Raw genomic sequence first — 26,193 nt, forward strand, 5'->3', positions numbered from 1 at the left:
GCAAACATTTATGATTGCCCTATGGAATTATCTCCCTCTCCTCCCCACTGCGTACTGTCCTGGCAGTTCTCCTGCCCCTCCTGAGCAGATTTGGAGTAGGTGAAGCTCCCTTTCACTAGTGGGAATCCTTGTGTTGGCTTTCAGTAGCAGAACTGATTAGCTGAATGCACATCACGCTGAAAAAATGTACCCAAATCTCATTGTGTCCCAGAGCACTAAAAAGTGCTTCTCTATTATTACTACTACTGCTACTACTACTATTACTATTATTAATCATATATGTATGTTACTATTGCTAATCCTGATCTGCAGTGTCTGGGGCTGAAGTAGGTTTTGAACTCATATTTCAAGTCTATAGGGTAGCAAATCCTCAATCGTACAAGCTCATTCCTTCAGGCATTCGTTTGTCACTAGAATTAGGAACGAAAATGTGAGTATAGATTGCATAACAATCCCCAGAAAAGAAAAGAAAAATTAAAGAGCCACAGCCCTGCACATATTTAAATTGGGAGTAAATTTCATAGAATACAACTTAGACATACATAGAACTGCAGCATAAGGATGCAATCCTTGGCACATTTATTGGGAATAAGTCCTGTGAAATCAGCGGACCTTAGCTCTTGTTCATATTCATAAAACTAGACTTCGTGGCTATAATCCTAGATCGCCTTACTTGAAAGTAAACTCTTTTGAATTCAGAGGGACTTACTCCTGAGAAAAGGCACACAGGATTGGGATGAATAGTTTTTCTCCTGTCTAGAAGTCTGCTGGAATTTCTCATGCTACTGGAAAATCAGCCTTGGATTCCTGAAGCCAGTTCAATCAGAAAACCCAGAGTGAAGTCCCTAAGATGGTTGGATGGTGTCTTGTACTCCTATTTCTGGCAACTTATGCAGCCAAGCTGGTGCCAAATGTATCGCTCTCATTTCCTTTTGACCACATCAGCTCCTGGAAAATCAGCCTTGGATTCCTGAAGCCAGATCAGTCAGAACGTTTGCTTGTCTCCCTGGGTTCTGGTGGCTCCACAAGCTTCCCCTACCCTCTGTGCCACAGGCCAGGAGATCTCTGCACCTGCTTACAAATCCCCTATAGAGGCTTACAAATCCCCTATAGTTCAGTTCCTCTGTGGACAGAACCACACATACACCACCCAATTCTGTTTTGAGCAGAGTTTGGTGATAATCGCTATCAACAAACAATAAGTAACTTTCTGTGGCTGCCAAAGATTACCCACACATGTAAGGATTCTCTGTTCACTTGGATGGGAAAGACATCTATGTTTGTGCATTCCCACTCAACTGAAATAAATGAGAAATCCTACCCTCTAAGTATAGGAGCTCTGTGTTTCATCAAGTTCTTATGGCCACATAGAATAATAGGATCAGGGATTTATTTGTGTATGCCCAAATTTAAGGTTGTTGAGCTATTTTTAGTACTGCCCAAAGTTCTTGAGCTTTTTGTCAAGATAATTTTTGAGCTAATTTTTATGCAAAAACTGCATTACCGACCTAGGCTGCCATGTGTCCAGAATTTCCCAGTATTCTGGATATGTCCGGGAAATCCTGGACATATGGCAAACCTACTCAAATTGTAGGAAGTGTTTGTTTCAGTCGTTGAGAGTTTGAATACTGTCCCCTGAGTCCGTAACAAAAAAATTAATTTATATGGAGAAAGGAAGTTCAAATTCTATATTCATTGGCTATCCCTATTTTAAAAAAACAAACAAACCATCATTTAAAATAATATTCCTCTTGAAACATATAGTGCAATCCCTATGCATATTTACTCAGAAGTAAGTCCCGCTGTGTCCAATGGGGCTTACTCCCTAGTAAAGTGTATATGGGACTGCGGCCTTAGGGTAACTATGTCATTATGTCCTCCCTGTTGTACATTTGGATCCCTGAAGTATGTTCCCTCCTTGTAAATAGGAACCAGTCTCTGTGCTTTGAAAAGTCCTCAGGATCTATGTAGGTTACGTCCTTCTGTATTGATGTTTTAATTTGCTACTTTATAAACGTCTCTTCTTTCGTTTTCGTCCCGGCTCTCTTTTCTTTTCAGCAACTTGTTGTTTGTCATTGTTATTTTTAATTGCAGACTGCTTTAAAAACAAACAAACCCCCAAGCCTTCCATATTCATGCTTCTCTCTGAAATGTTTTTGGTTTGGGTCTTTTGACTGTCGTCTCGCTGTGAACTTTGCAGATTTGTTTATGAGTGCCACTGTGCTTCTGCTGCATCTGCATTGTCACCGTGATGGTATTTTTTTCTTTTTCTGTCTGTTTCTTCCACAGGAGTTTAACAAGTAATCTGCCCAATGTGAACCTACCAAATGTGAATCTCCCCAAAGTTCCAAATCTACCAGTTAACATCCCGCTAGGCATCCCCCAAATGCCTGCCTTTTCTGCACCGTCATGGATGGCTGCTATATATGATGCTGAGTGTGTATTCAGTTCAATAGATCTCATTTAAATCAAAAGTTTCCTTGGCATGGATATGGATTGTTTATTTCTCTCCGTCAGACTTTGCTAGAGCCTCTTTAAGAGAACAAGCGAGATTGACATCTCTTTCTAGAGGAGGACTAAATTTGGCGTGCATTCTGTTAAAATTTAGCACGGATGTCTGTATCAAATGCATTTTTTTCCTTCCACACTTGACACTTGTCAACATACCTGTTGATAAGATTTGGATCGGTGCACCAAAAAATACTATTGTGTTGGTTGCGAACCGTGAGATAAGTGTCAAGGATGTGTGCCTATTTAAAAAGAAAAAAGAAACAATCCTGCGCTCAGCTAATTTTGCCATTATCTTTATTGGGATCTAAAAGCCCATATGCTTCACCTGATTGTTCCTGCTTTCCTAAATGATTGTTAAAAAGAAAGAAAACAACATTTACACTGTTGGAATAAGTGCTTTCAGAGTTGGCCCTAGCATACTGAATCACCTGCCTCAGACGGCAGGTTGGGAGGTGCAGCGGAATGAGCACTTTCTTGCTGCTAGCAAATCAGAACAGGAATGTCCCTTTGCCACCTGCAGGCCTGGACACTTTGGCAAAGCCTTGTGAAACTTCAGGTGGCTTCTCTGTGGTGCCTGAAGCATGGGGCGGTTTCCGATGCCACGAAATGCAGTAGTGAAGGGGGCTGCCTGGTCCTAGATGGCAAAGTTGCTTGAGCCCAACCCTAAATACCGCTGGAAGCTCTGCATCCCAAAGTTGCTGTTGCTTAGATAGTTTTACTCAAGTTATCTAGGACTATGGCCTGGCACACCAGTCCTATAACCACATTACAAAGGGAAGTGGGGAAACCATAGCAGTCTCTGACCATCATGAGCTGAGGTCTTCCATTCCTGCAGACAGCTAACCCTTGCAAGTAGCTGCTCACATAGGTCTTCTTGCATGAGTAGTGGAATGTCAGAAGAGAAAACTCAGGCAGGATTTACGCTCCTCTTCTTCTGTGAACAGGAAAGCTGCAGCTACATAGGAACATAGGAAGCTGCCTTATAATGCATTGGACCATTGGTCCATCTGGCTCAGTATTGTCTACACCAGTGTTTCCCAAACTTGGGCCTCTAGCTGTTATTGGACTACAATTCCCATCATCTCTGACCACTAGTCTTGCTAGCTAGGGATGATGGGAGTTGTAGTCCAAAAACAGCTAGAGACCCACGTTTGGGAAACAATGGTCTACATCGAATGGCAGTGGATCCCTAGGGGTTCAAGAAGGAGTTTCTCCCAGCCCTACTTGGAGATGACAGTGGGGACTGAAGCTGGGACCTGGCCAGTACATCCAGAGAGGCAAATGTATATGAATGGTTTCAGTCTCACTCCAAATTGTCCCATGGAAGTCAGTGGGACACATTTGGAGCGACCAAAGTAAGCATAGCCCTGCCAGAAGTGTGAGTGTAAGCACAGATGTCAACTTCCCACCCACAAGTGTCACTTTTGTGCTTCAGCCAACCTCCCAACCTGCCTACCTTCTTACAACCCATCTAGAGAGGGGTCGCTGGCTGTCATCTTCCTCCTCCTCTGTCTCAGTGTTCACCTTGCAGGGAGGAGGGTTCAGAAAAAACTGGAACTAGTTGGCACTGCCTGTTGTTGGCTATGGCGCCACCTACTGTTGGGCTCCCTGCTTTCCACCCTACCAGGCCCAATCCACGCACGGCGAAGCTTATCGTACTGCCTTTTTGAACAATCATTTGGGGACAGGAAACTGTATTCAAATTTTAATCTAAAGGCCATTTCCACAAAACCTTATGATTTTGAAAAGCAAGTCAAATGAATCACTGTACAAGAAAATGCTGTATTCATCTATTAAATTGTATATAGAGAGTTTTTTAAAAAGTACCAGAACTGATAATTCCATGAAATGCAACTCATATTCATGCTAAGCTGGTTTATTAAAGGCTAGACTAGACTAGGCAGTATGTGTAAATAGTTAACTGACAGTTTTACTTTCTCTCTGTGCATGCTCTGTGATATTGTTTTGTTTTGTTTTGTTTTCGAAAAGATAAGAATCAAGGCCTCAATCCTGGACATGCTTACTCATGAGTAAGTCTCATTGAATGACTTGAATGTCACTTTCTCATGAGGGCATGCATTTAGGATGGCATTCAAAGACAAAGCAGTCATCTTAAGTTTCGTGTATGATTTTTTTTAAAGAATAAAACTTGAGCACAAATTCATCTTAAAAGCAGTATGATGGGGAAAAAATGAGCTACTGAACTTGTCAGCTTTAAGCCAAATGTGTGATATTGCTCTCCGCTTTTCAAAATCCAGTGAACTCTTCAAATGGGAGATACAAAACAACCCAGAGATTATTTTTTTATTTGAAAATTCTGGAAGCAGATGGGTATCGCCATGTTGTAATACTAAATACCAGGTTTTTCCCCCCATTCCTGGATATCTGATTGCTTCAAACATAAATACACTCTATTCCAAAGGCAGGATTAGACTGGATTTAAAAAATAATAATAAAGAGAAGGTAATTATTCTCAATGTATGTTTAAATCAGAATAACTGAAATGATGCTTAGCCAATTATGCCACTGTTATGATGTGTGCTACTTCTTTGCTTAACCGACCATTCAAGAAAAAGCCTGATTCTCTTATCTTTTCATTGGGCCCATCTCCCTTCTACCCATTAAGGACATGTTTCAATGTTTTCACGCCATTACATAGATATGTCTATTTATTACAACTGAGTCAATGCATTCTTTGGGGGGGAAATACCTTTGTTAGTGCAGGATTCAAAGGACTGCGCCCCCCCCCCCCTTGGCATGTTGGGAATATAGTCTTCACCCTGCAGTAGCCATGTGTGCATTTAGCTATATCTTCCCTTCTGTAGCATTAACTCAATGCAGCTGGCATCTGTCACAATAGAAACACCCATCCTTATTTGTTTCTATAGACGATATCAGCATGACCTGGTAATGCATGGTGTGTAAATACAAATTATTGTGTTAGCATTAGTGGTATGCGAGGAGTCGGGTGCGCTTCTTCAAGTTCCCTCGGTCATAATCAATGTGGAGAGAGGGATGAGAGAGAGAAGGAGAAAGGTGCATAAATTTCTCAGCATGAAGCACAATCTGAAGCTCGTATCTTATCCTGTAAGTAGAGGCATTAGGCATAATTGTAGCTGAAGAGAAGTCTAAATCAGCAGCTGGACTGGCTGGTCCCGTCTGTATGGAAGATCTGGGTAAGAGAACCTGCGCTTTATTGAACCTGCACTGAATTGTAAAGGCATTGCAAAAGGCAAAAGGAAACTTACAGAAGTCTGGTCAGGTATATTTATTTCTCTTTCTGAAAAAGAGAAAGGAAATTTGGGGAGGGGGGAGTCCCAAACTAAAAAGAGGTAGAGAAATCAACAAAGCCAAAGTTTTCTGAGATACGTAAAAGGATGTCTCATTGTGAATTATTCAATTGCCTTACCCTGATTTGTTTCCAGCTGTTCAAAAAGTGTGTCCTCGCTCACCACTTGTTAGCACTGTTCTTGTTTTTTCCTGAAACCCTTGGGGATGGGGGAAGGAGAACGAAGAGAATGAAGCTTGCAATGCGGGAAGTGCATGAAACCGAAGAATAACCACATACGTTTGTGTACTGCGGTTATTATCAACCAGAGATTTGCCTTCACGTTGTATAGCCTTCAGTTCAATAACTACATACCCTAATGTGATTATTGAAACAGGCTTTTTTTTGTTTTTTATGCCATATGCACTGTTTCCAGATAAACGTTCGTTACCCTCTTCTGTCTGATCTGAAAAGACTTGTAACACCTAGGTAGATTAGAAGAAGAAGAAAATGTATAGTGTAAAACCCTGATGGTGGAGATTCTCCCTGGCATTGTTCTGTGTCTCCAGTCACTGTTACGCCCCCGTTACGTGTGCAAGAACGATCTCCACATTAGGTTTCCAGAGCCAAAGAACAGGCTGTAACCTCTCCTGTCATTCTTATTTTTCCTTTTCTCCTGTCAGCAATGGATCAGGAACGTCAGAAGATCTGTTTTGGAAATTGGATGCCTTACAGACCTTCATCAGGGATTTACACTGGCCTGAGGAAGAGTTTGGGAAACACCTAGAACAGCGCTTAAAACTTATGGCTAGTGATATGATTGAGTCCTGTGTGAAGAGGTAAGTGGAAACCAGTGGCGTAGCATGGGTTGCCAGCACCCGGGGCCACGCAGAGGTGGTGGGAGGGAGGGGAAACGATGGGGAGTGTGCATGAGCATTCAGCTTCCTAACGGCATCCACATCACCCAGGAGATCGTTGTCTGGAGAAATCACTTCCTGGTGCACATGGAGAAGCTGTTTTTAATAGAGCCCAGCGATGAAACTGTGCAGCTGTATTGAGGCAACGCCAGGTTTGAAGTTTTGTGCCCCTAACAATTTTGTGCCCAGGGCAGCCACCTCTGTGCCCCCTCCCATGCTTTACCACTGGTGGAAGAAGAGTTTGAATTTGATATCCCGCTTTATCACTACCCTAAGGAGTCTCAAAGCGGCTAACATTCTCCTTTCCCTTCACAACAAACACTCTGTGAGGTGAGTGGGGCTGAGAGTCTTCAAAGAAGTGTGACTAGCCCAAGGTCACCCAGCAGCTGCATGTGGAGGAGCGGAGATGCAAACCCGGTTCACCAGATTACGAGTCCACTGCTCTTAACCACTACACCACACTGGCTCTCAGTGGAAGCACTGGTGGAAGCAACTAGTGTCCACATAGCGTGCATCTAAGTTTTGAAATCACATCCAATTGCTTCTGCACAATTGTGCAATTCTGCTTTATGCAACTGGGGCAAAGCATGCTGGAAATGACTTCCCAAAAAATTAAGTACTTGATGAGTAGCTTCTGTGAGAGTTTTAAGTAAGCCTTAGCAGGGATTCCTCAATGAGAAGCTCAGTAATGGCGAGGAGCCTTCTCAAATCAAACAAGAGCAGTCATTCAGGGCAGAACTACATACTTGGGGCTACTGCCAAAAAATGGTGGTGGTGTTCTTCATTCTCTCCCTCTTTCCCGCCCCCCAAAAAATAGCTGGTTCCACTGATCATATGACATGGCATCATGCTATGCTATGGTGATCCAGTGGGATGTAGCAGTTAGAGTGTTGGTCTAAGAGATGGCAGGTTGAGGTCTAAATGCCTTCTCAGACATGAATCTCACTCTGTGTTTGTGACCTTGGGCCAGTCACTATTTTTTGCTGTGGGGATGAAATGGAGACTGGTGAGAACCTTGAGCTCCTTGAAAAAAAGATAGGATAAAAATGTTGTAATGATGCTGATGAAGAAGTTTTTCCCCACCCAAATCCACATCATTGGCTGTTGTTGGAATAGGTTGGGTAAATCACATAATGAGAAGACAAGAAATAAACCTGGGGCTCCTGTTTTGCAATAGAACCTGAAGAGGTGTTGTATATTTACTTGTCAAAGAATCAACTTATAGCAGTTTATGTGACAATTCAGAAGAGTTCAGGCAAACGAGTCACATTATGACAAAATGAAAATGCAGCAATTCAGTATTTTGGTGGAATTAATCAATTTAACAGGTTTGTATAATCAGTGCTGAGTAATGAACACCCATATGATTTCCTATACTGCTGTGAGTTTTCTGTTTGGTTCCTGGTATACTTCAGTTATAAATTAGCTTGCAACCTGCAAAGATAAACTTTTGTAGCTTTGGCAAATCACTAAAGAAATAAGCTAAAAAGTGTGAGTTGCCGTTCATGAACATTTTTCTTTTACATTCCGAAATGTGTTGGGCTAGGAGTACTGAAGAATTCAGCTGAAAATGGAAACAGGAGCGGAAACTGATGAGTTTCGCTTACCTGTTTCATGTCCAGAGTAGAACTCAGTTGTCATGGACTGGCTGGATACAGAGAAGTGGTGGAAGCTACAAGCCAAGGAACCCCTAAGGAACCCCCAGATGAAGAAGGTTCAGAATCAGGGGGCTGGTGGTGGGACGACAATGGGTGGTCAGAGGGAGAAGGAGTAGACTGGGAGGAGGAGGTGTTAGGAGCAGAAGAGGCAACAGGATTTAGTGAGCAGGGAGAGGCTGTGGCAGACAGCAGTGCAGACTCAGAAGCGAGAGGGGTCAAGAGGCTGAGTGAGGCAGGCTGTAGAAGAAGACAGGGGGGTATCCTTCTCCTGCTGTGACCAGCTCCCCTTCTCACTGATATCCCAGAACACACAGGAAAATGAAGACTTCGAAGTATTGTATTGCTCAGTCAAATTAGTAGCTGCAGTATCTTAACTTTCAAAATGTTCCTTTTATTTTATTTTTTTATTACTTTTAACAGAACCCGGATTGCGTTTGAAGTAAAGCTGCAAAAAACAAGCCGGTCAACAGATTTCAGAGTCCCTCAGTCAATATGCACCATGTTTAATGTTATGGTTGATGCCAAAGCTCAGTCAACAAAACTTTGCAGTATGGAAATGGGCCAAGAGGTAAAACTTATATTTATTTATTTATTTATTTATTTTTTAAAAAAAGTTTAAAGGGGAAAAAAAATCTGCATCTTATATTCTGCTGGTTTCAGAAACATTCTAACAGTTGTGGATTTAGTTTTCCATATATAGACTATGCAGATGAAAATGCAGGGTCACTCCGTCAAACAAATCCCCATATTGAATATGGACACTCAGAACCCCTGTCACTTAGAAGTGACTGTTGGCAAGGATTGTGATGTGCACAAGGTACCTTTAAAGCCTATTTATGCATGACAGTGTTTTATATTGAGTCATTAACTCCACCTTGGAACCAGACATACGTTTGCCCCAAAGTCTTGATTTTTACATGCAACTACCAGATTGCAATGGCATGATTATTTTGACCAACAGGCAAAGAAAACCCAATGAGAAACAAAGCAACCTGAACAAAAGGACTTAAGGGGAAATAGGAAATTGCCTGATCCTATGTAAAATGCAGTCCTGCCTGATTGGACTTTTCTAAAACCTACATTTATAATACTTCCGGGTCCTTAATGACTCAAAGGTTCCAAACTGGTCCAGTTTTATCATCTGCTGGTCTAATGTGTTTTACTTCTCAAAGACATTATCACAACTTGAACATTTCCACATGTGATGTTGTGAAGTAGAAAGACATGCTGAATTGGGCTCAATGAAATGCATAATCATAATCCTCTTTTGTTTGGAAGGCTTGAAACACTGTTCAACATTTTTCTCATCTCTGTTTATGACCAGTTCAGACACAGGGCTTGGATTCTCGTATTTCATTTTCAGTAGTGCATACAACAACTCCTCCTCATGTTCAGAATCTATGTCACATGGGTTATTCTAGCTTTTTTATTTTCTTGAAATCTTTATCTCATTCTGATATTTACAAAATAAAGCACCAATCCAAATGGATTCATGGGGAGATTAGACTGAGTACAGTGAGCATTGGAGCAGGTCCTTTGGTCCTCATTTTCTTTTGTTTGTTTGGTATGCTATTTGTTCTTTTAGATCCCCTCTTTTTCTATAATCCCGGGATGCAACCTTACTGTTGTGAGCACTAAAGGCTTCCCTCACCCAAGTCAAAGCATGTACTTAAATGAACTCTCACCACTCCTGGTTTGAAGTTAGCCCAGAACCACAGAATTTGCCTTGCATCTTCTGTCCTGGTGCAGCCTTTTCGTTGCACTTTTTCAAAACAACCTCAGGAAGACAGTCGTAGTGAAGCTGCTGCAGCTCAATTATTTCTGCGTCATAATTCCTTGTTGTTTTGATCCATTATGATCTATAGGAACGTCTGCTATAGGAATGTCTGCTGGAGGTTTCTGGCAACTGGCCTGAAGTGACACTTCTAAACTCTTCCATTAGTCAAGTTTGTAAAGAGCCGCAGCGTTCAGTGCTCCTGGCTTAAGCCTAGTATCTCTTTACAAATACAGCTTTCCAGCACCTCTAATAATAACACTATTAGTTGAAATAACTTCTAGGCCTTACACAAATGCCAAGGCTGGGAGTAAGTGTAGGCTGCACTCCTATGCACATTTACCTGAGAGTAAGTCCCGTTGAACTAAACAGGACTTACTTCTGAGCAGATATGCATAGGATTGTTCTACCAGCTACCTGTACATGTGATGGTGAGAAATTTGATTCTTTGGGGTTTTAATTTGCCATTTCTCCATTGTATCAGTTTCATTTCCCATCAGGTATAGCATAGGTAAAAGGTGCTTGCCAGCCTCAGTTACCCCTGTCCAACTCCCATTTTACTTGATTTGTCACTCGCATTGTTCTTGCAAATCCATGACCCATCATGGTTGATAACAAGCAGCAATTCAGTTGCACAAAGAATCAGCCTTTAATACGTCTTAGGCAAATCCACATGTGCCTCTTTGAGAAAGTATTGATACTGCGGTACACAGATTGCATAGCGATTGTGTGAAGTAGCAGTTGCTCTGGTATGACATTTTTAACAAATAGCTGAACTAATAGACCTGCAAATCAGATGTGAGTTATCTGTGCATAAGTTACTGTTTAGGACTGCAGGATTACATACACCCTCCTTCTCCCCTCCAAGTCTTTTGTTTTCTCTTTTATTCATTTTAATGAATTCCTACCTCATCCCAGTGTCTCATGCCATCTCATTTCTCTTTGCTTTTCTCCTGTTTCTCTCAGAAATGTATAACTGCTAATATATAAAGTGATTGACTAATAAGGAATGCAGTATGGCAAGGGATATTTATGCCAACGACACTAAATTAACCATTTTATCCATCTCTTTTCTCAAACAAAGTAGGGGTGTATTTGATTCAACCTTCCATGTGGCCAAACCCAACCCAGTTCCACAGGGATAACATTATTGACAATTGCTGCATTCTTAGTCTCATGCCAGCCACAGCCTAGAAGGGTTTGCTGGCGGGATGCTTTGCTATTCCCCAGGCTAACTGAGCTCTTGTTTGTTGAACCAAAGGTGCTCCCAGAGCCACAGCAGCCAGCAGCAACTTGAGCCACAATGCTTCCTTCCTGGCAAGCGCATTGCTGATGCTTATGGGGAGGGTGAAGGGGTGAGGCGGTGGGGGTGTCTGTACAGTGCGGACATACCAGTGGGAGCATCAGATGGGTTCTGCCAGTGCATTTGCACCACACCAACCCCCACACCACCTCACCGTCCCCCCTCTTAAATGACACACCTGCCAGGGAACCAAGCAAACTGCTTTTGACAGTAGCCTTGGGACATAATCTTGCCCCTCCTTTCCAGTAGAATTCCTCTGTGTGTTTGCTGTCCTCATTTTCTCCCCACATCCTTAGCAATTGATCAATCAATCTTAATCAATCACGGGACTCATCTAAGTCAATTGCACACATAGGAACAGTCAATTTGCAGCAACCTCCCACTCCACCACATGTAATGGAACTTGCAGGAACTATACTTCTATCATCCCACCCAATCCAATCCCAGTAACAACTCCACTTGAACTGTGATTTAGGGAGCTTCCAGGCCAATTGTTTATTGAGCACTGAGAGTATAATATTGCTATAAATGATGCTTTACCTGACATTCATCCTGATATGTTCATGTGGAGGCTATACAACTTTGACAACATTTTCCAGGGTAGTTTTCCATCAGTTTTCTTATCAGACTTTTTATGGTTAGAAAAGACACAGGATAATTGCACCAGAAAATTCAGGATAACCACCAAATGTTATTATTATTATTTATTAGATTTTGAATAAGATATTCATCATAAGATCTTAGGGTGGTTCGCAGAATAAAATACAGGATAGAAACAAGTAAATCAAACCAGCAAAACAATAAACAACCCATCTTGAATTGACAGCCTGAGTTTCCTCCTTTAGAGCATCCACAATTCCTTCCTTTGGATAAAAGGAGACCTATATAAGGTCCACTGAATCCTACTGAGCCTCCAAATGTTGCCATTATTTCTCTTAATTTTTTTTAATGATCAGATATGGAAAAATTTGAGGCATTTTAGGGAGTTCATTCTGCTGAACATATACACCCATATTCTCCCTGTATCCTTATATTCAAAGGCAGCTGTTCAGACATTTGGCAGACATAATTTACCACCTTAAATATTTATATTTCTTCTGAATATTTAATGTATTGACAGGAATAACTTGTGTATCAAATATTTCTTGGTGGGTCTGGTATGTTTTTCTTCTCCGAGGTCAGATGGTTGCTAATAGAAATGCAGCATACACACAATCTGTTGGCAGTGTCATAATGAAACATGCCTCTCACATGCGCACCCAATGTCAGCCTAGTAAAGTTACTATAGATGGACTGAATTCATCTGCTTATAAAGCAGGCCAAAGTTTCTCACTAGTTTAGCTGAATTAGCATCCCACTCCTACAGAGCACTTTGGAGGACCTGGGTGCTTCAAAGCTTCCTAGGGTGGATTTTACCCCAGCATGACAGGAGCACCAAATCCATGCCTTTCTCTGCCCAAAGAGTTCCAGTGCTGCCATACAAGTGGGACCACAAGAGGAAGAGGCACCTGAGAGCCGTTATTCCCCTCACACACCTACACTTCCCAGGGAGGAGTTAACAATCCTTCTTGCCAAGGGACTCTGGGAACTGGAGCTCTCTGAGGGGAACTCTCGGTGCCCTTAGCAAACTACAGCCCCCAGAATTCTTTGAGGGAAGCCATGGCTGTTTAAAATGGTATCAGCAATGCTTTAAATGTATGGTGCAGATGGGCCCATAGTTTAGTCCTGAGCTGGTATAAGGTATGTTCTCATGTTCTTCCCATCTTCTCCACTCTGAACTAAGCACTGTGGATCTAGTGGCAATTCTGTGGCAATCATAGTTGTTGTTATTTATTAGGACCCCACCCATCTGACTGGGTGTTGACCTTTAAAGCCTTAAACAGCCTTGGCCCAGGATACCTGAAGGAGCATCTCCACCCCCATCGTTCTGCCCAGACACTGAAATCCAGCACCAAGAGGCTTCTGGTGGTTCCCTCACTGTGAGAAGCCAAGTTACAGGGAACCAGGCAGAGGGCCTTCTTGGTAGTGGCGCCCGCCCTGTGGAACGCCCTCCCATCAGATGTCAAAGAGATAAACAACTACCTGATGTTTAGAAGACATCTGAAGGCAGCCCTGTTTAGGGAAGTTTTTAATGACTGATGTTTTAATGTATTTTTAATCTCTGTTGGAAGCCGCCTAGATGGCAGGGTACAAATAAATTATTATTATTATTATTATTATTATTATTATTATTATTATTATTATTACCACTCTGGGCAGCTTCCAACAGAATGTAAAAATACAATGAAACATCAAATATTAAAAACTTCCCAATACAAGGCTGCCTTCAGATGACTCCAGAAAGTTGTGTAGTTGTTTATCATTTTGACATCTGATGACAGGATGTTCTACAGGGTAGGACCCGCAACTGAGCAGGCCTTCTGCCTGGTTCCCTGTAACTTCAAATCTCAGGTTGAGGGAACCACCAGAAGGCCTTCAGAGCTGGACCTCAGTGTCTGGGCTCAATGATGGAAATAGAGACACTCCTTCAGGTATACAAGGCCAATGCCATTTAAAGGTCAACACCAACACTTTGAATTGAGCTCAGAAACGTACTGGGAGCCAATGTAGATCTTTTAGAACCAGTGAGATATGGTCCCTGTAGCCACTCCCAGTCACCAGTCTGGCAGTCATATCCTGGATTAGTTGTAGTTTCCAAGTCACCTTCAAAGGTAGCCCCGTGTAGAGCACATTGCAGTAGTCTAAGCAGGATGATAACCAGAGCATGTACCACTCTGGCAAGACAGTGTGCAGGCAAGTCGATGGAATGGGTAGACAGCTGCCCTGGACACAGAATTGACCTGTGCCTCCATGGACAACTTTGAGTCCAAGATGACCTCAAGGCTGCACACCTAACCTGCACTCTAGGAGGGCTGGTACATATCCGACCCTGGTTGCATCAACTTCCTTTTTTGCTTGTGGTAGCTCCCTGCCCCCACAACAACAAGCTGATTCACCAACATGTTCATTTCAAATGGGAATAGCAACTTTGAAGCCACCATTCAATCTACATGGAGAAGGGCTGATCTATAGCATGCAGGATAAAATGGCAGCTTCTGCTGATGTCAAATAAATCAGAGGACACTTAGCTGCAAGCAGGAGCCTTCCTTAGTCAAACTGAAGAGGGCCACAGAACTTCTGTGCAGTGAGACCTGGAACAGGCACCCACAGAGTGCCCATCATTCCAATGTCTGCCAGAAGTAGGATTACCCACCAACATCCTCCCCATACATCACATCATCCACACCATGGAGTTTGATAATTAGAGAGTTGACAGGATGCCCTGCATTGCAGCTGTCGGCAGTAAATGGGTAGCTTTAAAACAGCTCCATGAGCCAAAAGGCATATTGTTGATGTAACTTTTACTTTACTCCTCTGATCTTTTTTATTACAACCTGATGTAAAGAACTATGAACATGGTATGAAGATACAGGAGACTACTACCATGCTGAAGCTAAGCAGGTCTGGGTCTGGTCAGTTGCCTGGATGGGTAACCGTTGCCTTTGAACCACACTGCTTTGGGTTCTGTAAGGGGAGCACAGAATAATATAAATGTCAGAAAGTAAGTAAATAGGAAGAACTTCCTAACAGTGTGAATTGTTCAGTAATGGAACAGGCCTCCTGAAAAGACAGTGGACTCTCCATCACTAAGCAGAGGTTGGATGATACTGTATTACCAGATTTCCTGGTAAGGGTGCCTCCAACTTTATGATTCTGTGATTCAGATTCCCTGAGATCCAGCACTGAGGGCCTTCTGGCGGTTCCCTCATTGGGAGAAGTGAGGTTACAGGGAACCAGACAAAGGGCCTTCTCAGTAGTGGCACCCACCCTGTGGAACGCCCTCCCATCAGTTGTCAAGGAAATAAGCAGCTATCCTATTTTTAAAAGACATCTGAAAGCAGCCCTGTTTAGGGAAGTTTTTAATATTTAATGCTGTATTGTACTCTGGTTTCTTTTCAGATCGTATAAATCTTTCGCCTTTTATTATTATATATTTAGCCCTGCGGGTTCAGAATAGGGAGCAGGTTTGGGGGAACAATGTAGTGCTTCTTTGAGTCTGTGCCTCTAGTGACGGATTCCTATAGGTGAAGGGCCCTGTTGGTCTCTAAAATATACAATCCTCCCAGCGCTTCCACCAGCACAGACTTCGTTTGTGCCAATGGAACTTGCCCTGGCGAAGCGGTTTGAGGATCAGACAGCTAGTCTGCAATCCTTCTGGCTGCATTCTAGTGCTGCTGTTGCTGCTGCTGCCGTTGTTGTTCTCATTTGCGTTGTAAAGGAGATTTTAATTGAAAACATATTTGTCAATACATTTCACACTGTATTATTTTGCACACACCTAGCCATCCTTTTAGTTAAATCTCATAATTTATCCAACGAAGATGAACACTTAGCAAGAGAACTGTCACCCGCCCTCACCTCCAACAAACAAACATCCTTGATTAAAACAATATGATAATGTGGCAAATTAAGCATGTCTTTTGGACTTGTATGCGAAGCCCAGATTTTTTAAAGAGAGAGGGGGGAAAAATCAGTCAAGAGAATCTTTTTATTTTAAATTCCATGCATTGCCACCATATCCCGTGGGCCGCATTTTCAAAAGCATCGATGCACTTTAGGGGAATGTCCAGCTTGCACGTTCACTACCTTTGGTGTACTTCCGCTCAGCCTAACATGCTTGTAAGGGTCCCATTTTCCGTGCATGCATCAGAGCCAGAGCGTGCCAGGTTTGGGCATGTCCTGCATTGTGCATCTCTTGGTGCTTTTCAAAATGAGGTCCAAGCCAACATAGTTCTCACTGGTGTGCATGGTGTGCATTTGCAAGCTTTGTTTGTCCTGTGCTTAGTGGGTAGCACGTGTACATATTTATGTCACGGGGTCACGTCCTCCAGGGAACGCCCGTTGCTGTTTTCCGCGTCCAGGGAGTTGTTCTGTTCGGCACGTTCTTCATGATGTAGCATGCTACTCCTCAGCAGCGCTGCCTGCATCCCACCATCCAGAGTAAATATCTGCAAAAGTGGCTGTGGCTGCTGGAGAAAAGAGGGATTCTGCACGCGAAGGAATATATTTTTAGCAGGTGGAGAAGCGGGAGTGGTGGAGGGTTTGCGCAAAGCACCTAGTCCCTTGGGAAGAGGGTGTCTTTTGGGTAGCCTGGCGACATGGCCCCTAGCAAACTAGAGGAGATGGCCAATGGCTTCTGCTTCCTTACCTGCATCGCCTTTCCCCAGTCCCCTTTTTGCCTGTGCAAACACAGAGCTGCCCATAGTTCCCAGGCTTCCTGAGCCAGCAGCAAGTATATTTTACATCAGGCAGGGGAGGTCATTGAAGGTTAAGTCTTTACCTTCCTCACATGAGGGTCAGGGGCAGAGGATAAGCACTAGGTGGGATTCTGAAACACTGCTGCTTTTCGTAACGCATCTCTTGCTGATTTTCCCTGTGCAAATTGTAAAGCACCGAGTCGGGAGATTCCACCCTCCTCCCTCCAGCATACCTATGCCATTTCCAGCGCCTGTAAACACGTACACAATCACATGCAAACTCTGACTTGTTTGGTCCAAGTTACAAACACCTGTGCCTTTAAAACAAAAAACAACAAACCTCCCTTCCGAGGCTTAGCATGAATGTACACATGTAGCAGCACATGGGTGGTAGAATGACTGTCACTTCTACACTGTGGGTACAATTTCTACTGCTCTAAAACTCCCCTTATCAGAACAAGGCAGTTAAACAACATGGTGTAGCCTCATACCAGTCAAACTATTCACCAGTCTAGCCCAGAACTGTCTGACTGGCAGCGGTTGCAGAGGCATTTCCTATCACCTGTCACCTGATTCTCTCTTAACTGGAGAGGCTTGGGATCAAGCCTTGCACCTTCTGCATGTAAAGCATGGGTTCTGGTCCCTTCCCAAATATTGCCATTCAGCCCTTTTTCTGTTATACCTCTTTCTGCTACCTGCAATGATTCATTTATTTTTAACACAGGATAGCTTCCAAAATGCACATCCTCCATCTACAGCTTTCCAGAAGTGGAAGGGTCCATACCTCTGGGGTTAGGATTCTGCCCCCTGATTCTGCTGCATATGTAGATTCCGCCTCGGGCGGTCCTCTGTGAGAAAAGCTGCTACATTACGCACACACACACGCGCACACGTTTCATCCCTGCGAGCTAGTCCAACACAACCTGACAATGCAGTTAATGGAAGAACAACAAAATAGATGTTCTACATCCCATTGGAAGTTGTAGGTGTAGTTTACATTCAGTCACAACCCAAATAAATCGACTGACATCACAGATATGGGAATGGGTCGTTAATCAGATAGACTCTACCAAGTGAACAAAAACATTATTTTAGGTTGTAACATTATGACGGTTAACCTAAAATTCTGAATACGATTTTAAAAAAATAATAATCTGTAATCAAAAGCCAATTCTCTTCTAATGTAAAAAGCGGTGGTGGACAAAACTCACATGTGAATTCTGGGGAAATTGCCTCTTCCCAAGTGTCAGCTTCAGTAAACAAGGGGGTATCATCAAACTTTAGCCATCCCCAAACTGGAGTCCAGTAAGCAAAAAAAAAAAAAAAAACAGCTGCCATGCCACTGAGCTCTACATGTATTATTATTACTATTCCTTTTTTCCCCAAATTGCAACAAAGATGATATTTCTCTGCCTCACTAGAGATGTTTCTGTGTATGTGTTCTGTGCAACAATCACTTTTCAAAAACCCGTTTTGTATTCTGCGTGTGGTTCTCTATGGTAGCAATCTCAGGTATTTCAGTGAAAAGGGATTATATCCATTATATTTCATTTCCTTGTTGCTTATTGTTTCTGTGCATGCTGCTGCTTTTTCATGGCCCCCATTTAGAAGGTCCCATTTTTTTGAAGATTTTGTTTTTATTTATGGTTTACCTTCATATGTTCTTTTTCCTGTCTTCTGCACCTTCCTCTTTATTTCTGTCCCCAATCATCTGAAAGTTTGCTAAAGAGTGGGTAAGTGTGTCCTACATTTTCTTTTGTTTTCTTCCAAGTTCCTGTTGTAGTATGTGACTGTTCCATTGAAAGAAAGAGAAACACTGAGCAGTTCAAACTAGCAAGGAACTCTTAAGTCAGTTCTGAGGGACTAGCGTCTCACACTTCTAATTGCCCCTCACACTCCTTATTCCCCAAAGCATGATTTAGTATTTATAGCAGATTTGTCTCTTTTAATGTGGTTTTTTTCTGGTTGGATGTTAACATTTTAAAATAACATTAGCGCAAACAAGTGGAAATAAATACAGTGACTGAGATCAGCGCTTTCAATGTTTTATTTAATGTAGGAGGGGAGGAATGTGGAAAAGAAACTTCATCATATATTAAATATTTGTTCTTCTGTGCTTTGACAAAAACAAAAGAATGCCCCCGTAGTGTTTGCTTAGTAGTGAAAAGCCTGTTTTTTTGACAAAGTAGATGCTTGTTTTGTTAAAATTTGGCAGAAAGCTCTTGTGCCTTGCCTCTCAGAGCTCCGTAGGACAGCAAGGTTTGATCTGGTCAGTAATTGGGTAGAGGGGCCCATCGAGTGGGTGGATAGCAGCTCTCATCCTGTGTCAAAAGTGATGCTGAATGTTCAGTTGGTGTCAGTCTTTTTTTATGAGCCGTCAGCACTAACCCAACGCCCCAGCATGGTATTAATTGAGGGGCCTTATAGTGTAGCAATTGCCATCTTTTGCATGAGTCAGAACACCCATGTCTCAATCATTTTTACACTTGGTCATAAAGGCTCCAATTCACTCAGGTGCTTAACAAGCACTTGCATTTGGAACTTTACATCCTTAGCTAATTTGTTTCGCCAAGAGTGGAGTCTAAACATTAAATTCCACTTGGCTTTCTGGAAGTGGGCGACCCTTTATACCCAATGCAGCCTGTCTGCCTAAACTCGACTCCTCTGTACGTTCCCTCTGACCAACAGCAGATTTGCTGTGCACCAGGAGACAGCTGCTATGTTGCTTTTTCAGCGTGGGCTGTGTTTCAGGAGTCGTTTAAAACCTTAAAGAATGTGAATGCCTTAATTGCAACACTTTGGATCAATCAGAACTAAGAACAGATGTAAAGCGCTCTCCTACCGCTGCCCACTTTTATCATGATTTGCATATAGCAAAAAAAAGATGCCAGATTTTGTCCTCTGCTGCATGCATTTGACTCTCATTAATGTCGGCTCAGCTGCATGCATGGAACTGAAGCTAGGATTTGACCATGATTCATGAAATCCTATCAGAGGCTTCTTGGTTTAAAAAAAAAGAAAAGAAAAAAGAAAAACGCATTTTATCAATCCATTACTGCCCACTACACTAGAGCACGTGTCGATCAACATTTAAATATCACAGCCGATACAACAACAAACTAGACAGAAGTGTTTGTTACCAATGATTTATGCTAATAATATTTTGCCTCCATCTTCTTCCCCCTCCTTAGCACCAGTATCACTCAAAAATAGATGAACTAATTGAAGAAACCGTCAAGGAAATGATAACGCTCCTAGTTGCAAAGGTAACCTTCAGCTTCAGGTGAACCGATTCACTGTTAACATCACTCTCTCTTTTTCCTCTCTCCCTTTTTTAAACAGCATTTCCATTAAAATGTGACACATTAAGAAGTTTGGGTGGTTTGTTGTTTCTCACAGGAGAGATCATACATCACTCAGTCTCGACAGACGGAACATTTCGTGATTGCAGTCTGTACGAAGCAACACAGGGGTGCTGAACTTACAAAGTGCAGTTCAAGACGAAGACTGCAAAGCTCTTGTTTTCTGAACTTGATCACATTATCTGGACTGATTGGTTATAGCCGTTCATTGCCAGTTTGCAGGGAGAGTCCTAGGACTATAAGCTTACCTCTATGGGTCCACATTCCCTCTTTCCAGGTCCTCTACTGAGCTTTCCATCACACGCAGTTGCACTAGAGCAGAAAGCAGCTAGACTGGGTCAAACCCCAACACTTGGCCAAAAGTAATTTGTTTTGGTTCCATCTTATCTCTGGGTGGTAGGTTCCAAAGTTTTTAGGAGGGTGCTTTATGTGGTTTTAATCCTTATAGTTCTTGTGGCTTTTTAAAATGTTGTGATTGTCAATCACTTTGAACTGTCAGGAAGGGTGTAATGCAAAATACAAGGAACTCAGAAGCATTCTCATATATATGGCATATTGTTTGGCAATGGCAGCCATTTAGCAATAGTACTGCTTCATCTAGTTTTCCATTTCCAGACTAAAAAGCATCTTGCAACACAGACTTCTGCCTGTGATCCTTGTAACACTTTGTATAAATGTTTTAAATAAATTAAATAAATGCACCATGCTTGCATTTATTTTAACTTCAATTAGGCAAACCAGGGGAGGACTATAAGGATCACAAAATAATTACAAGGACCTGTAGAACATATGGGACAACACGTGCCATTCTGGGTCTCCATCAAGGACCTACCAGCTGTTCTCCATTTGGTATTACTCTCGAGGAGTAACATATTTCTTGCACCTTATGCTTGGGAGTTGCACTCTCATTAGCTTCTGCAATGTACGGCACCAACATAACTGCCTTTCTCTACACAGAATGACCAATATAGCAGGCAGAGAGCAGCTGAAAGAGCTTTAATGAACATGTGATATACACACACACAACACAAAGGAGCTTCGCTTTATTTTTATTTTTTTTGCTTTTGATCAACAAACATTGAAAATGCAAGGGAATCTCAGAAGAGGGATTTTCTTCCTTGTGCATAATTTTGTTGCCAAAACAGAAAACCAAATTAGAAACCTCCTAAACATTTGAAGATGAAATTGTTTTAGGCAGAAGCAAGAAAGGATTGAACATTTTCATTGATATGCTTGTCCTTTGAAAGCAACTGCTTTCCAGTTACTTATATTATTATTAATAATAGCTAATAAGCTTGGTAATGCCAAAAGAAAAATAAGTCAGTGGCTATACTTGATTCTCTTTATTAATGTATTCCATGACACCATGCTAATTTAGGACAAATGTTTAGTTATAGACAATATCAGCTCTTTACTCCAGAATAGTCAACTAGATTACCCCACACACATACAACTTGACTTTTCTTAATCTTCAATGACTTTCCTCCCTGCTAATTAGAGGATAGAGTTCTTTATCTTGTCATTGAAGTGTCATATCTCTACAAGCAATCTACGTAGCTAGAAGCTGGTTGATACACTTTGAAATCCCTTTTTACTCCGATAGACTTAATACTGATTTGCTCAGTTGCAATCAGGGTGATTTGATTATTCTTACAACTGAAGTATATGTCCTTTTGTTCCTCCAGTTTGTCACAATTCTGGAAGGAGTCTTGGCCAAACTATCCAGATACGACGAAGGGACGTTGTTTTCTTCTTTCCTGTCATTTACTGTAAGTTGCCTTCTTCATCCAACCACCCAATTGTCCCTGCTTTTTGCTCCTTGCACTTTTCAATTCAATGTTCATAGTTTAAAAGGAATTTTTTTTCATGGACTGAAGGATGGTTCTGGTTAAAACCACAAGGAAACATCTTGCATGGTCTAAAGTTATCTGATAACAACCGTCTTGCTGAAGCCCAGCAGGTATGGGTTTGGTCAGTGTTCTAGTGGAAAAGCAGTTCCTGGGAACTGTATAAATGCCGCCTTGAGTTCCATGATGGGTGAAAAAGAGCACATAAATATAATGAATATATTAAGAAGTACCAAAATAATAAAGGAGGCTGTATACCTTTCCAGAACCCTGCCAACTAAAAGCCAGTGTGTTACAGTGGCTAGTCCGTCTCAGTGGCCAAATTTACTGGGTGACCTTGGACTGGCTGCCATCTCTCAGATTGACCTACCTCACAGAGTTGTTGCGTGGATTAAAGGAAGAACCATGTCTGTTGCCCTAAAGGCAAGATGAAAGTCGGAGAGGGAAGTGTTCATTATCTATTTCCCTACTTTTATATACCCATCCAGTCCAACATCCTGTTCTCACAGTGGCCTACCAGATGCAGAAAACCCCATGTTCAATCCCAGACATCTCCAGGCAGGGCTGGGAGAGTTCCCTATCTGAAACCCTCGAGAGACTCTGCCAATCAGAATATACAATACTAAGCTAGATGAACCAATGGTCAGACTTAGTATAAGGCAGCTTCCTATTCTCCTTTGTTCCTATGTTGATGTATGGAGGAGGTCTGTATATAGATCAGAATTTCTGTCCCTTTAATAAACTGCTGGATCAGGGCAATTAACTATAATGGGGTTCAAAGACAGAGATATAGACTTGGTTTAGGTGTAAACATTTCTGATGAAACATGAGCATGGTGTTCACTCTCCCCACCCCCCACCCCCTTGCCTTCCTCCCCTCGCAAACTGAGCTTTGAGGAAGGTATAATGGTTTGTTAGACCACAGTTTCCTGTGACATCCAAACCAGGAAAGTTTTAAGTACAGCTTTCCAAGCAAGTTGGATACCTTTCCCATGCAACATCACAAACAATAAACTACTAACTCAGCCAGGCAGCCAACCACATGTGGGGAACTTTACCACTTCCTAACTTTTAACACACAGGAGAATATGGGTGCATCCACCAGTAACAAGTGGGGAAGAAAATTTTGTAGTCCCTTCCACTTCTCTTATTCTATGATAGACATGCTCTTATTGATCTGCTTTGAGCTCTGTTGCTCCTGTGGATGTTGCCGTCTGAGGTGGTTGCCTTGCCTTATGGGCTCTGGTGCTCACAATTTTTTGAAGGAAAGAATGTGTTTTGAAAGTGCTTTAAAGGTATTGTGTGTACACAGCTTCAGATGAATACGTTCGCTAACAAGGATCTTAAACTAGAGCTTGAATATTAATATTCTGGTATTAAACCATAGTTCCTTATTTCAAACACAGTTGTTACTAACTGGTTTAATTAAACTAGGTTGTAAGCACCAAGAAAGGTAGGGGCAGGGGGACAGGGCGAGAAAGAAATGTTTGGTCTTGTTGTTTGCTCCCAGCTGCTAGACTGTAGCTTAGCAAGGCAAGAACTGAGCATCCAGACTGGGCCAAATATTACAGAGCTTTGGGGAGGTATCCCGTACGCTTACAACACTATGCCTAAAAGAAGCATCAGCAGGGTAGCATAATTCTCTAAGTCTGTAGCATCATCCTTAATGCAGAATAACAAGAAGCATTGTTCTTATTATAGTCCATTTGCTTCTCCTTTCACTATACAAACAAATCATTTCAAATAGCATTGTCAGATTTTTTTTATTATTATAAAAAAAATCTCCAAACACCCAGCCTTCTACCAACTCCTTTTATCAAACATTGTCCACTTGCTTAGAAAATGACATGTCACCAGGGGTCTTATGACAAGCCGTTTTATCACCTAGTAGGATACCCTCATTTTCAATTCTTGCTGTGAAATTCAGCTTAAAATTAATGCATCAGTTGTCTTAATAGCATTCTCACTAACCACATCATTATAAAATATTCTTTGGATTCCTCCCCCCTTAATGGAACATCATTCTACATTTAGTCAAGGAGCAGGAGAAAGATGTTTTCTACAGTCAATAGTGTTTCTTGGACCTGGAAGTCCAGTCATTAGGTGGGTATCTCTGCCTAAAGAAAGGAATTGCAACCAAGCTGATGACAGCTGCTCAAGATTCATTTCATCTGAAGCATCTCTTCGCTTTGAACAAGAGAGTGGGGAATGAATTACTGCTACATTAATTAAAACTAGAGAGTGTATTTCACCCCCGGGACAGGTTACTGGCAATCTTATTTTTGTTCGGCACAAATTTTTGTCATAAACTGAGAAATTTCATGGGAAAAGTCACATAATTCCTGATGAGCCGCAGCCTAGCAAAGAGATCACACAACATCCGGCAGCATGAAAATTGCAATGTATGTAGCCAAGTTTTACACTAAAGAAAAACAAGCAGTTGTGGTTGGCTGGCTGGTTGTTGTTTTTAAGGGGGGGAGAGAAGCTTAAGGTTGTTTTGTGAGAAGGCAATGTGGAAGACAGACTGAGTCATTGCCATATTATATCTCAATTGCGGCAAATATTCCTTTTATTTTGCCGTGGTTCCATGACTTCTTATTTCTGGTCTCTAATATTTTCTCTGCTTCTAGTTTTGTTACAGTAGCAAAACACATATTGTATTACTCTCTTCCTTTGCTGTGTCTACAAATACCTTAATGTCAGTGAGATAACAGTAACTAAGTTATTACTTTTTTGTAGATTATTTCCATTAGTTTTTAAGATATACAAATTGTTCTCAGCTACAGTATGTCCTCAAACAAACAGTTACTGTTTTTATGGTTGTTGCTACTTAACCTTCATTTAGTGTCCGCTATCCTAGATTAGAATGCGATTAACAGTTTTTTTGAACATTTTAAAATGCTTTCAGAATGTCTTTGATGCTATTGTTGTTGATGTGTTTGAAGCGCTGGACTCCTTTGAGAGGAAGGGAGGCAGATATAAACTGAATGAAGAGAGAGAGAAAGAGAGACGGGAGGGGAGGGATAGTGTCTTCAACTAAAGAGTTGGGACCCACAAGTACATTGAGCCCCAGCCTACTGTGTATCACTCAAATAACAGTGCTGCCGTTTTGCTCTTTGTTGCGGTTTAGGAACCTCTAAGGCAGTGTTTTTCAACCACTGTGCTGTAGCACCCTGGGGTGCCTTGAATGATAGTCAGGGGTGCCGCAAGCAACACTGGCGTCTGTCCCTCTTTCTTTCCTTCCCTCCCTCCTCTGATGCCCTCTCACATCTCTGCCTCCCAAAGGCTTGCACCGCTGTTTGTTGCAGCAGCCCTGGCTACAAGCTCCCCAGGCGGATGGTGCCTCTGGGACTGGCCAGGGGGTGCTTTCCAGGCCCTTGTGGAGCAGTGTGAGGAGGCACCTCTCTTTGGGACGGGGGAGCAGCTCAAAAACCAGGGCTGGCAACTGTGGTTGCCCAGAGGACTCTCAGTGTGGTGTAGTGATTAAGAGCGGTGGACTCATAATCTGGTGAACCGGGTTCGCATCCCCACTCTTCCACATGCAGCTGCTGGGTGACCTTGGGCTAGTCACACTACTCTGAAGTCTCTCAGCCTCACTCACCTCACAGAGTGTTTGTTGTGGGGGAGGAAGGGAAAGGAGAATGTTAGCTGCTTGGAGACTCCTGAAGGGGAGTGATAAAGCAGGATATCAAATCCAAACTCCTCTTCTTCAGGGAGAGGGGAGAGGAGAGGAAGTTGAAGGAACACTCCACAACAGAGGGCGTTTGAAAAATGGTTAGAGGCTGCCAGCTCTGAAGGCAAGGGGTGACATAACTGGGCCCCTGGGCCTCACAGGGGTGACACAGAAAGAATGTATTGAGGAAAGCAATGCTGCATGTGCTGTCTCTGTGGGGGAGACAGGCCTCCCTCCTGCTCTCCTTCCTCTGCTAAGTTTAGTCACTTTAAAATCGAAAATTCCATACTAGGGATCATTAGGGAAATGATTGAGAATAAAGCTGCCAATATCATAATGCAAATCTGTGGTGTGACCACACTTTCGAGTTGGGTGAAGAGCTCTAGTTACAACCTTAACTCAAAAGTGATGTTGCAGAATGGGGAAAGTTACAGGAAAAGGCAACCAGAGTGATCATGAGGTTGGGAAGGTTACAACATTTGGGGCTTTTCCATTTCAAACAAAGGCGAAGTTTGTAGTTTGCAAGCATGGTGAGAAGAAATGGAATAGGCACCTCATAAAACTAGAACTCGGGGCCACCGAAT

General features: G+C 42.3%; 1 protein-coding gene across 14 annotated transcripts in view; it reads left to right on the forward strand.

Annotated features, from left to right (window-relative positions):
* Window positions 1-26,193, forward strand: part of CADPS (calcium dependent secretion activator) — a 347,764-nt gene that overhangs the window by 268,940 nt on the left and 52,631 nt on the right. For 5 of the 14 annotated variants that reach the window (XM_083723209.1, XM_083723203.1, XM_083723211.1 and 2 more), the window contains 6 exons: window positions 2,290-2,436; window positions 6,463-6,618; window positions 8,775-8,922; window positions 18,447-18,461; window positions 19,920-19,994; window positions 21,776-21,859. In XM_083723209.1, coding sequence (XP_083579335.1) covers window positions 2,290-2,436; window positions 6,463-6,618; window positions 8,775-8,922; window positions 18,447-18,461; window positions 19,920-19,994; window positions 21,776-21,859 — 625 coding nt within the window. The remainder of the gene's footprint in view (window positions 1-2,289; window positions 2,437-6,462; window positions 6,619-8,774; window positions 8,923-18,446; window positions 18,462-19,919; window positions 19,995-21,775; window positions 21,860-26,193) is intronic. The other 9 variants (XM_083723216.1, XM_083723204.1, XM_083723205.1 and 6 more) reach the window with 3 other exon arrangements.

Source organism: Podarcis gaigeae, assembly GCF_964106915.1.
Source record: "Podarcis gaigeae genome assembly, chromosome: 2".
Taxonomy (NCBI): domain Eukaryota; kingdom Metazoa; phylum Chordata; class Lepidosauria; order Squamata; family Lacertidae; genus Podarcis; species Podarcis gaigeae.